The sequence below is a fragment of the Perognathus longimembris genome, chromosome 16, assembly GCF_023159225.1.
Source record: "Perognathus longimembris pacificus isolate PPM17 chromosome 16, ASM2315922v1, whole genome shotgun sequence".
Classification (NCBI taxonomy): domain Eukaryota; kingdom Metazoa; phylum Chordata; class Mammalia; order Rodentia; family Heteromyidae; genus Perognathus; species Perognathus longimembris.
Genome location: NC_063176.1, coordinates 56,036,871 through 56,048,998, shown reverse-complemented (window position 1 = coordinate 56,048,998; position 12,128 = coordinate 56,036,871). Strand labels below are relative to the sequence as shown.

Sequence of the window (12,128 nt, the reverse complement as noted above, 5' to 3'; positions counted from 1 at the left end):
GGAGGGAGGGAGGGAGGGAGGGAGGGAGGGAGGATGGAAGGAAGCCCACAGAGAGGAGGGGAGGCTCGCCCAGCCGAGGCCACCGGCAGCCGGCGTGGGCCGGTCTGTGCACACCGGAGAGCAGACGCCGGGTGTCCTCCCGCTCCGTGGCGTCTGGTGCCCCACGTGGCCCCGCTTCCGGAGGCTGGTGCTGCCCTCTCCCGCCGGAGCAGCTCCGGGGGCTGCAGCGCGGTGCTGCCGGGACGCCACGCCCCAGCCCACCCGGGACGCCGCCCACCCCCCCCCCCCCCGCCGCCCGGGCCGAGGCCCTGCCCCGCGGCCCCCCAGGCTGGGTGCCGAGAGCTACCTGGGTACATCATGGCTGCCCGGGGCCCGGGTAGCGGGGTTGAGCTGGAGTCTGCGGGCTGGGTGGACCGGTCCTGCCCCTCCATGTTGGATGGACGGTGCTGCCTGGCCCCCCTCCCTGGGAGCCGGCCAGAAGCACCGAGATCTACTGGGTGCAGGGGCCCAGCGGAGCGATCTGGAAACGCGCCCGCTGGGGCCCTGCGGGGCCAGGGTGCGGGGGGCCGGGGACAGCCCAGGCACCAGGCAGAGAACGCGTGCGGGTTTAAAAACACGGAGCCTTCTCCCGGCCAGGGAGGCTCTCCAGTGTGTTCCGGCATGTTCTGCTGATCGATGGCCGCTCTAGGCGGCAGAGGACGCGGAAGAGGGTGCGACTCGACAGCGGGAGAGAAACCCGTGAAGTGGGGCGGGGGCTGGGTGGGGGAGGGCTGGGATGCAGCCCGGAGGCCGGAGAGGGGGAGAAGCAATTAGAGCGCAGCCCGGGGGTCTCCGCCCCTCCCGCCTCGTCGCCACTCGGTCCTTCAAGGGCGAGTTCACCCGGCAGGCTGCTCCTCGGACACAGCTTCTGTCTTGCGGGGAGTCCGTCCTGCGTCACGCGGCCCTGCTCGCGCACAGACTGAAGCCGGTGGCCGACGCTTAGAGGCCCAAGAGTGAAGAGACCCGGGCCCACCCCAACAGGAAGCGAGACTGCCTTGTCGGTTTGTTGCGGGGTTTGAACTCGGGGCCTGGGTGCTGACCCTAAGCTTTTGGCTCAACGGCTAGCGCTCTTCCACTTGGAGCCGCAGCTCCACTTCTGGGTTTCTGGCGGTTCACGGAAGATGGGAGTTTCACGGACGTGGCTGCCCAGGCTGGCTTTGAACCGCAATCCTCAGATCTCAGCCTCGTGAGTAGCTGGGGTGACGGGGGTGAGGCCATGGGGGGGGGCATTGACAGAGAGGATCATGGGTGGGAGTGTGTGTGTGTGTGTGTGCGTGTGTGTGCATGTACAACTGTGTGTGTCAGGGACTCCTTGTACAAAGCAGAAGCTGGTCAACCTTACTAGGAAGGTGACATCTGTGTAAGAAGTCCACACAAGCTATGCCTCCAGCCTTTGAGTGGAGTCTGGAAGGGAGTGAGAGACAGAGCCTGCCGGCACCCGAGGAAGAACAATTCCTGGGGGAAGGGGGCGTAGCAGGTGCAAAGGCCCTGGGGTGTACGTGCTGTGTTGGGGGAACCACAGCAAAGGCCCTGTGGCTGGGCTGGAGTGAGGAGAGGGCAGCTACAGGAGAAATAAGATCCTGTGGGGTCCGCAGGCCATGGAGGACACTGTGCACCATGACAGGCCGAAACTCTAGCCCTGGAGCCCAGGGTGCGGGGGCACCCTTCTTTCATGGGGGGGAGAGTACCCTTCTTGTGGATGGCAGGCTGGCTCCTTTGGGAGTGGCTTGCTCCGTGTCCCTGCTTCAGCTTCTCCACACCCAAAGGGGCCGCTCCAGAGGGTCCCTGATTGAGAACGGGGTGGGGGGGGGCTCCAGGCCCCCAAGAAACACCCAGAAGGCTCTAGAACTGACCTCTGGAAGAGAAGTGGCCAGCAGCAATTCTCCAGGCCTCCCCGCTCCACTCTGGTCACGGCTTACCGCGGGGGCCACCGGTAGCCCCACCCTGGACGCTGCTGGGGACGTAGGTGACACGGGTGGAGGCCGGGGCGCCGGGGATCCCGCCCTCCAGTCCAGGTGGGGAGCGAGGCCCAGCACCGGGCCGCCCCTTCTTCTCACCGGGCTGGGCTGTGGGGCTGGGGACCGCGAGGGGGGGGAGGTAGGGGGGGGCGGGGGCTGCGTTGTGCGCGCGCCTGGCCAGCACTGTGAATTATTGATCACCAGAGAGCCCGGAGCGGGCCAGGTCAGGTCCCTCCCAGGCTAAACTGCTCCATCATACTTAATCGCCTGTGTGCTGAATGTCCCCGGGGCTGGCGTGAAGGAGGGATTGGCTTTGGACCCATTTGTTTCCGCTTGCATCTGTACAGGGGGGCAAGAGCCCGGAGCCCCTGGGATCAAGTGGGGTGCTGCTGCACTCTTGCTCCGCTCCCCCCCCCCCCCCGGGCTGGCAGGACGTGAAGAGACCGGAGCAGCACACGCTCCCGGAGTGGCGGGGCGGGGTGAGGGGGGGGCGCCAGCATCTAAGTGCAATGCCCCACTCGTTACGTCTGTATGTACTTACTCAGTTGCTGCTGCTGTTGTTTTGCTGCCCATCCTGGGCTTGACTTCAGGGTCTCGTGCTCTTCCTTAGCTTTTTTTTGCAGGGGGGGGGGATCATGTGTCTTGAACTCAGGGCCTGGGGGCTGTCCCGGAGCTCTTTTGCTCAAGGTTAGCAGCGCAACCTCCGGGTTTCTGGTGGTTCATTGGAGGTGGGAGTCTCGCAGACTTTCCCACACAGGCTGGCTTTGAACCACAGTCCTTAGATTTCAGCCTCCCGCGTAGCTAGGCTCACAGGCGTGAGTCCCCGGAGCCTGGCTCTCGCTTAGCTTTTGCACCCGAGGCTGGCTCTACTGCTTGGGCCATACCTGCACTTGTGTTTGTCAGCCCACTGCAGCTCAGAGCCTCGTGGACTTTTCTGCCTGGACCGGCTTCCGCCTGCCATCCTGAGACCTCAGACTCCTGAGTGCCCAGAAATACCGGCGTGAGCATCGGCGCTTGCGCCTTTAATTTTCAGAGACACGCGTGTCAAGCCACAAACACACTAGAGTGAGACACGGATTCCTGGCAACAGCCGTCAGATGCCTTGGCAAGGACTCACGGTCGCGTAGGGTGGGGTGACGGGGGGCCGGGGGGAGTCTCACTTGGAGGGGGCCGTGTGAGAACCCCTCGGTGAAGGGGCAGGAAGAGGAAGCCTGTCCCATCCCGGGTCCCAGCGTGGAAGGACGACTGAGCTTAACAAGGAGCTGCTGGGCTTCCAGCCATGACAGGGGATGTCGGGGAGACTCGCTGTGCGCCCCGAGACCAGCCGAGCCACACGCAGGAAGAGCACGAGACAGGTGCTCAGGCTCCAGGCCTCCGGGCTGCCAAGGGCCGTGCCCAGGGATTGCCCGGCCGGCTTCCGGTCAGAACTGCCTGGCTCTGTGGCGGGAGACATTACCCACTCACGCCCCGAGAGAGAATAATAACTGCCCCACCGTGAATTGAGATGATGAACTGAATATCCCTCAGAGTAGTTAAGACTGTAGCGGGCACATAAAGTTCTGTAGAAATGGTCAGTTCTGGTTAGGAAGAACATCGCAAGATGTAATCGGAGCGCACGTAGATGGAGAGGTTGACCATGTTCATGGATGAGACAATCCCATACAGAAAGGTGTTTCTTTTCTCCTGGTTGATTATAAATCCATTGTAATTTTGATGAAAATCCCAACAACATGTCCTTTTATTCCTTCTCGACCAACAGTGTTTTAATGGGACTTGACAGGTTGCAAATTTGTACAGAAGAGCAAAAGTCCAAGAATAGCCAAGGAAGTTTTGAAGAAAAGCCAAGACGATGCCATGTGATCTACTTGATATTGACTTGCTATAAAACGGTTCTATCGAAGATGACAGGGTAGTGCTGTCACAGAAGCCAGACAAACAGATGAACGAGACAGAGCTGAGCCTCCACACTTGCACGACGCAGGAACTGGGCAGAAGACAGGTGCTTTATAAAGCACGGGGAAGGGCTGGGCTGTTCGATGGACAGCTGGACGTCAGGTCCTTTATGTGGAAAGAGGATATATTGAGACACTTCTTTCCCCTATCAAGAACAGGCTCCCAAGGGGCCGACTCCCCAGAGAAACCACCCCACATGGAAATGTAGGGGGCAACGTGGCACAGGGGAGCTCAGGACAAGGGAGGCAGCCTTCAAACAGGACCCCAAATGACAACACGTACGTACACGATGACATCGATCCCTTTCATCACCCAGCTCACCTGCACCGTCACGTGACTTTAAGCACCGCCTGGGTCACCCAGGGCGCGGCGCCCCGCGGTGGGGGTGTGAGTCGTTTCTACGGTTGGCACGGAGTAGGAGGTTAAATGCACACGTTCACCAGGATGCATGGCCCTTGTATAGGACACCAGTGCCATCCCGTGGTCCCCTCTCCAGTCCCTGGGGAGTCTTTTCCTTTGGGTATGGGGAGGCAGGTAAAAGGCTGTCACTGTGGTGTGGTTTGAAACTCAGAAAGGTTGGTGACAACCTAAACACCCACGGAGGCGTGGGGAGGTGGGGGAGAGGGAGATAATAAATCCGTGGGGTCACGGGAACACTGGGAGATGTTTAACAACCTGCTTTCTGGTAGACAGCGGGAGGGAGCTTGAATTTGTAGCTCTCTGTTGTTGGTGGTGGCGGTTGTGGGGCTTGGATTCAGGGCCTGGGCCCTGTCCCTAAGCTTTTCACTCAAGGCTAGCGCTCTACCACTTTGAGCCACAGCACCATTCCTGGGTTTCCTGGTGGTCAAATGGAGATAAGAGTCTCATGGACTGTCCTGGCCTGGCTGGCTTTGAAGCTCGATCCTCATATCTCAGTCTCCCGAGTAGCTGGGTTTACCGGCGTGAGCCACGGGGGCCCAGTGTGCTTTCCAATTTCTAGGACAGAAATTCTCCACCACGGTTGATTTCTTGCCACCCCCAACATCATCGCTGAGCGCAGGGTTGAGGAAAGATGCACACACTCGGCTCTGGAGAGAGGATTCGTGGAGCTAGCCCCAGCGGGTATTGACTGTGCTCTGCCAGCTTGCAGAATCAATGAAGAAACTAGGTGGAGCTGAGGAAAGAAATACCGCTCAAGGGAGGAAGAAAGGCGATCTGTAATACGGAGCAATCAATACGACAATGTTTACATACATTTCAAAATGACACAAAATGATATAATGCATGCATACGTGTTAAAGAACAGCATGTGGGTAGGAGAAAGGACAGGTCTGGGGACAATGTTTGTCTTTGGAAAGAGAAAAGGAAGAGTACAATCAGGGAAGGAGGCTCTCTCTCTCTCTCTCTCATATTTTATTTCATAAATGAAAAGAGCCGAAGCAAGTATGTCAGGATGTAAGACTCATTCATCATCTGGTCAATATTCAGAAGATTAGGATTGTAATCGTGCATGTCTGCATTCATTTTTGTTTATTAATTAAATTTTATTGACACGGTGTTGTGCAAAAGGGGTACAGTTACATAGTAGGGCAGTGAGTACATTTCTTGTGACATCTTACACCTCGTTTTTCTTTCCCTTCCCTAGATCAGGGAGGCATATATACAATACCCAGTGTACCAAAATCATCTACAGTAGCCACGTCACGTATGCCAAAGGAAATTCACCTAGGACTTTAAATATAACGTCAACAATAGAGCTTGCTTATCCTTGTCTTATATGATCATACATACATAGCTGTTGAGCTATTGTGATCCACTGAGAGGTCTATTTTTGACCTTTTTATGTTGAGTAGTTGTTTGGTTTTAGATACATAATGTAAGGTCGCTGACCCAAACCTGTGGAAATCCCATTTGCACGTCTGCATTTATTTGAAACACATCATTAACACACAAACAGAAAACAATGAAAATACAGTCCCCCAATCATCACCCCCCCAAAGCAGACACTGGACCCGGGAGAGCCCTGGAATGAACCCTCAGTGGGGTGGGTGGATCATCTTCTGGAACCTTCCTTCCTCTCCCAGTGCCCTGGAGCCTGCGTGGTGGAAGGACATCTCTCCCCTTGTGGGTGCCGGGCTGGCTGGTGACCGGGGCCCCCTCCATGCGGACGCCGTCTCTGGGTGCTGAGTCTCGGCCTGTCTCAGGACTCCGAGACCGCTTGTGTCCAGAAGCATGGCGACCAAGCCGGGGGGGGGGGCGGAGGTGAGCGGGACGGTGCCCATCTCCCCCGGAGGAGGACGCCCCGGCCTGGGTCACCGCACCTGCGGCTCCTTCCTGCGGGAAAGCTGTCCTCGTGGGCCCCTGCGGGCGCCGTGGCCAGGAGAACTCCCGCCCTTCCCACCTGTTAACCCACGTGGCTGGGATGAAGGTGGTGATGTCCGAGCTGCGGCAGCTCCCGGCGGGCATGTGGCCTCCGTGACCCTCAGTGTCCCTTGGCAGGGGGAGAGCATGGGTATCCATGCTTCACCTTCCTGTCTCCTGGAGGGGGGCCCCCCTCCCTACGCCCCATGCCTGGCTTAGTGGGGCGCGTGTCTCCGCTGGCACTTGGCCCTGTCCACGGATCTGCGGTCCTGCCGGAGGGTACGGAGGGGTCCCTGGGGCCGCAGCAGGGTCTGGTTGACCAGCAGAAGAAAACTCTGGAAGCCAGTGCAGGGGACCAAGAGCCCTGGAGGGGCGGCGGGGAAGGCAGCCATTTTCTAGCGTCATCTGCAGGTGTATGGTCTGTAGCAGCAGGAAGAGAGCAATGTGGCTAGGAAGTTGATACAGAAAGGTCGATGGGAGGGAGGGAGGGAGGGAGGGAGGAAGGGAGGGAGGGACTCGGCGGGAGGCTGAGCCAGGACTAGGGACAAGGAAAGGCCCGTGCAGACTGGTCCGTCTGACGTGTGAGAATGTGGAGGGAAGGGCGGGGTGCTGGCAGCTGGAAGGGGGCATGAGTAAGAACTGTTGTTTTCTGTTCCTTCCTTTTTCCCTCCCTCCCTCCCTCCCTCCCTCCCTCCCTCCCTCCGTTTCCTTTGGTGCCAGTCCTAGGGTTTTAACTCAGGGCTAAGCTGCTGTCCCTTAGCTATTTCGCTCAAGGCTGGTGTTCTACCCCTTGAGCCACAGCTCCACTTCTGGCTTTTCGTGATGAACTGGGTATGAAGCGCCTCCCAAACCTTCCTGCCCAGGCTGGCTTTGAACCGCAATCCTCAGAGCTCAGCCTCCGGAGTAGCGAGGGTGACAGGTGTGAGCCACCCCTGCCCAGCTGTTGTCTAGTGGGGAAGAAACCCATGTGAGCCTGGGTTTCGGGGGACCCTCTGGAGAGATGCCACCGAATTTCACCTTATCAGGTGTCCTCGCCCTCCCCCCCCCCCAGCACCTGCCAGTGTGTCAGATGTCCTCGCCCTCCCCCTCCTCCCAGCACCTGCTGGTGTATGCTCCCTCAGATGTCCTCCCCCTCCCCCAGCACCTGCCAGTGTGTGCTCCCTCAGATGTCCTCCCCTCCCCCCTCCCCCACCTGCCAGTGTGTGCTCCCTCAGATGTCCTCCCCTCCCCCCTCCCCCACCTGCCAGTGTGTGCTCCCTCAGATGTCCTCCCCCTCCCCCCCACCTGCCAGTGTGTGCTCCCTCAGATGTCCTCCCCTCCCCCCTCCCCCACCTGCCAGTGTGTGCTCCCTCAGATGTCCTCCCCCTCCCCCCCACCTGCCAGTGTGTGCTCCCTCAGATGTCCTCCCCTCCCCCCTCCCCACCTGCCAGTGTGTGCTCCCTCAGATGTCCTCCCCCTCCCCCCCACCTGCCAGTGTGTGCTCCCTCAGATGTCCTCCCCCTCCCCCTTCCCCCCACCAGTGTGTGCTCCCTCAGATGTCCTCCCCTCCCCCTTCCCCCCACCAGTGTGTGCTCCCTCAGATGTCCTCCCCTCCCCCCCCACCTGCCGGTGTGTGCTCCCTCAGATGTCCTCCCCCTCCCCCCTCCCCTACCTGCCAGTGTGTGCTTCCTCAGATGTCCTCCCCCTCCCCCCAGCACCTGCCCCTGTGTGCTCACTTTACACTGCTTGTTTGACACTGCTGGGGGCCCCACTTGTAAACACATGCAAGATGGGGGTGCCCTTGAGGGGGAGGCTGGGGTGCAGGGCCAGGGCACGCCCCGCCCCCCCGTGGAGCGATCCCATCACTGAGGAGGTGCAGCCTGGTCCCAGGCAGGGGGGCTGAAGAGGGGGCTCTGGCTCTGATGGGTGGGCGGGTGCAGGGAGGGCTGCAGGAGGCTGGGGGACACAGTGGGGTGGTCTCGGGGCGGGGAGGGGGCCCGTGGAAGGTAGTGGGCCGATGCCGAGCCTTGGGGTTCAGCAAGGCTGGGTTCCCAGGGCCCAGCAAGGGGCTTCTGGGTGCTCCAGGAAACGCGGGCCGGTGGGACCAGCATCGGGTGTGTGTGTGTGGGGGGGGGAATCTCCCCCAAGACCCAGGATGGGGAGAGGCCGAGAGGGTGGGGCTTCGCATGGTGGCGGTGTTTATCCTGGCCCCTCTCCCTTTGGGGGTGTGCACAGAGGAAGGCCTGCCGAGGTGCTCCCCGCTGCTACCTCTGAAGCCCCTGCACCCCCTTCAGGGGGCCGGGGTTCGTCATGCAAGGGGGAGGGGGCGGCTTGACAGAGGAGCCAAGGCGATCGCAGGCCCTGTAGGTGTCAGGCTGGCCTCTCTGTCTGTCCTAGATCTGGGGGACACACTGACCACGGCAGGGAAGGGGAGTGGAGCGGAGGAGGGGCAAGGGGGGCCAGGTAGGCAGGCAGGGCCCAGGGAAAGACCGCCCAGCTTCTTCCCGGCTTGGGTTGGTCTGGGAGGGGATCTGAGGGCGGGGTTGTCTTTGGGGGGTTCCCCCCCAACGCTGGGGCCCAAAGCTACATCTCACCTCTGGGGGGTGGCGAGGGTAAGAGAGAGGGGGGGGATGAAGAGAGAAATCAAGGAGGGGGGGAAACAGACAGCCAGTTTCTCCAGAGCAGGGTGCTGCTCCCCAACTTCACCCAGACCCAGCTGGGTGCTCCAGGAGGCCCCCGGGACTTGTCAGGCCCAATCCCCCTCCCTGCTGGTGAGAGGGCCCGCCGTCCTCCTACCTGTGTCCCCTAGGTGTTCCATTTCCAGGTGCCCCCCTTTCAATTCGGCGCCCCACGTTTCCCAGCTTAGCTGCCGGCAGCGGCCTCCCCCCTGGGGGTGCTCCCCGCGGCCCGTCAGCCCCCCCCCTCCGCCCCGGCCCCAGCTCAGCTGACCGGCTCCCCGCCTCCACCGAGCCGGGGGTCTGGTTTCCCCTCCGCGGGCGCACCCCGGCATCCGGGGCGCGGAGCGCGGCGGCGCGGGCGGCGGCTCCACCTGCGGGCGGGCGGGCGCGGGGGCGGCGCGGGCGGCGCGAGGGAGGGGCCAGCTCGGAGCCCGCGCAGCCCGGCTCGGCCCCGGCTCCATCGGCGCAGCGCAGCGCCGCGCCGCGCGCGTCCCCTCAACGCCGCCCGCCCGCCGCAGCCAGGCGCACGGCACCGGGCCACCGCCGCCACCGCCACCGCCGCCACCGCCACCGCCGCCGCCACCGCCGCCGCCGCCGCCGCCGGCGCACGGACGCAGCGCGCCCCGATCGGCCGGGATGCGCGCCCGGGCCCCGGCCCGCCCGAACCCGCGGCCGCCGCCCGCCCGCCGCGCGCTCGCCTGACCGCGGCGCCCGCCCCCGGCCGCCCCCCGCCCGTCCCCGCCGCCCCTCCCCGCTGCCCGGCGGCGATGCCCGCTCCCCGGGGCCCCGGCGGCCCGCGCCCCTGCTAGGCTGCGGCGGCATGGCCCGCGCGCCCGGCGCGACCTCTGCGGATTGCATCGGAGTGCGGCGGCCGGGCATGCCCAGGGCACCGGGCACGGCCTTCAATGGGCGAGGACACGGACGCTCGGAAAATTAACCACAGCTTCCTGCGGGACCACAGCTATGTGACCGAAGGTAACGTGGGGCGGCGGCCCGAGGCCCGCCCCGGCCGGCCGCGGCGCGGGCATGCCGTCGCACCGAGCGCCCTCCCCAGGTGTGCACCGCGCGCCGGGTGCCGCGTCCCCCCGCCCCGCCCCGCCCCGGGTCCGAGCCCCGGGCCGCCGGCGCCCTCCTCCGCCCCGCGCCCGCCCGCCGGGAGACACCGGGGCCCCAGGCCCGGCCTGCGGCGGCCGCGATCCCCCCCCCCCCGCCCCCGGGGAGGCGACGCGTCCGGAATGGCCGGGATTCGCCATTCCTGCCCTGCCCAGGGCCCCGCGGAATGTTCTAGGCTGCTCAGCCCCTGGAGACGCGGCGGGACCCACTGGGGAACCGCGGTCCGCGCGCGCGCCCCCGTGGCCGGGCCCCGCGTCCCCGCGCCCGGGAGGTGCACACCGAGCCCGGGGAGACGGTGCCCCCCCCCGCGCGTGGGACGGGGCGCCCCACGCAGGCCCGGCCCCGCCGGCCCGGCCCCCGCCCCGGCGCTGGGGTCGGGGTCCGTGCCCCGCGTGGGGCGGCGGGGTCCGGCGGGGAGCCCCGGGGGAGGAGGGCGGGAGCTCGGGCGGCGGGGGGCTCCGGAGCGATGGTGGGCTTGACCCCGGTGGGTGCCCGGGCGCCGCCGGAAGTGAGGCCGAGGGCGCGCAGCCCCGCGCAGCCCCGCGCAGCGCCGGCCGGGCTCCGGGCTCGCGGGTCCCCGCGGCTGTGCGCGCAGCCCGGGCGCCGATGCCCTCGCGGGCGCCCTGCGCCGGGAGAACCGCTGAGTCACGCCCGGCCGCGGGCCGCGTGGGGCGGGGACGGGGCGGGGGGGACGGGACCCGGCTTTGTCACCACCCCGGCCGGGCGCCCACCAAGGCGCCCCCCGGCTCCCTGCCGTGCCCCGCGGGCTCCGGGCCGGCCCCGGAGGAAGCCTCCTTTCCTCACCCCTGCGCGGGCTCGGCCTCGGTGCCGGCCCCAGGGCTGTTGTGTAATGAACCGAGGAGCCCGGCGCCCGCCCTTCCTCCCCCACCTGTGCAGGCCCGCTGTGTTCCTTAGTTTCCCCTCTTCGTTCCGCACTTGGAGATACGTGTCGACCATCCGCACAGCTGGACACGGAGTGAGCCCTGGGGCTGCACATACATCTCCTGAACCTGTGTGTGGCTTTCTCTGGACACCCGCCTCAGTTTCCCCACGTGTAAAAAGGGAGTAAATAAGGCCACCCTGCCCACTGGGTAAATGGAGAACTTGGAACTGTGAGTTGTTAAAGGCAGTGAGCACCTGTTCTGTGCCACGACTACATGCAAGGCTTTACAGAGCATCTGCTGTGTGTGTGTGTGTGTGTGTGTGTGCACACACTCAAAGTCTCACACAGCCCCTACGGTGTGCCGGGGCCACACCGAAGGCTGCACACAGTGCCTGCTGTCTGCCGGGGCCACATGCCAGGTCTTGCCTAGCCTTTTTCCAACTCTGCCCATGGCTTTGTCCTTTCCTCGTTCAGCCCAGGGCTCAGACAGAGCAGCAGGGCCTGCTGGGCACTGGGCTGGGAGGGGGGGCTGGGGACCCAGGAAGAGCAGGGTCCAGAGAAGGAGCGTGGCCTTGCTTTTAGGGATGGAAGGAGATTGCCGTCTCCTCTAAATGAAAACAGACCTTCGCACCCCCGCCCGCTGGCAGCCAGCCCAGCGCGGGGGACGTTCTGGGAACGTTCAGACTTGTCCGGGCGCAAACGCGTGCTCAGGTTCTGTGCTCACTTCTTACCCGCTGTGTGACCTTAGAAATGATGGAGCCTTTCTGAGTTTCCTCTTCCCCCTTTAAAGGCAGAAATGGCAAAGACGGCCGAGATGGCCAGAGATTGCCCTAATATAGAAAGCACCGGCATAGCCTTTAGCTTACTGTTGGCGTTTACTAAATGGCCCCGTTCTGTTCCGTCTTGAAGCTGGAGGAGCTTCCTGAAGAGTGAGTAGCGGGGCTCAGGCTCCCTTGGAGAAAGACTCGGGGGCACGCGTTCCCTCTGGGGTACGAGTTCCCATCTGTCGGATGGCTGGGTCCACCCCAGCCGCTCTGATCTACTTCCTGTTCCTCATAGGCCGTGCGCTTCCTCGTCTTGGGGCTCTCTCTGTCTTTCTCCCTGAACATGTATGGCAGTGAAGTTCGTGAATCTGGTGTGATCTTAAATACCTTGAGAAAAGCTTGCTAGTCATTTACACACGGG

The 12,128-nt window shown here is 63.5% G+C and overlaps 1 protein-coding gene across 1 annotated transcript in view; it reads left to right on the top strand.

Moving 5' to 3' along the window:
* The first annotated feature begins 9,740 nt into the window (after nucleotides 1-9,740).
* The window catches only part of Ppp2r2c (protein phosphatase 2 regulatory subunit Bgamma), a 44,493-nt gene continuing 42,105 nt past the window's right edge, over nucleotides 9,741-12,128 (top strand). Inside the window, 1 exon segment of the mRNA XM_048364140.1 lies at nucleotides 9,741-9,922. Coding sequence (XP_048220097.1) covers nucleotides 9,853-9,922 — 70 coding nt within the window. The 5' untranslated portion in view covers nucleotides 9,741-9,852.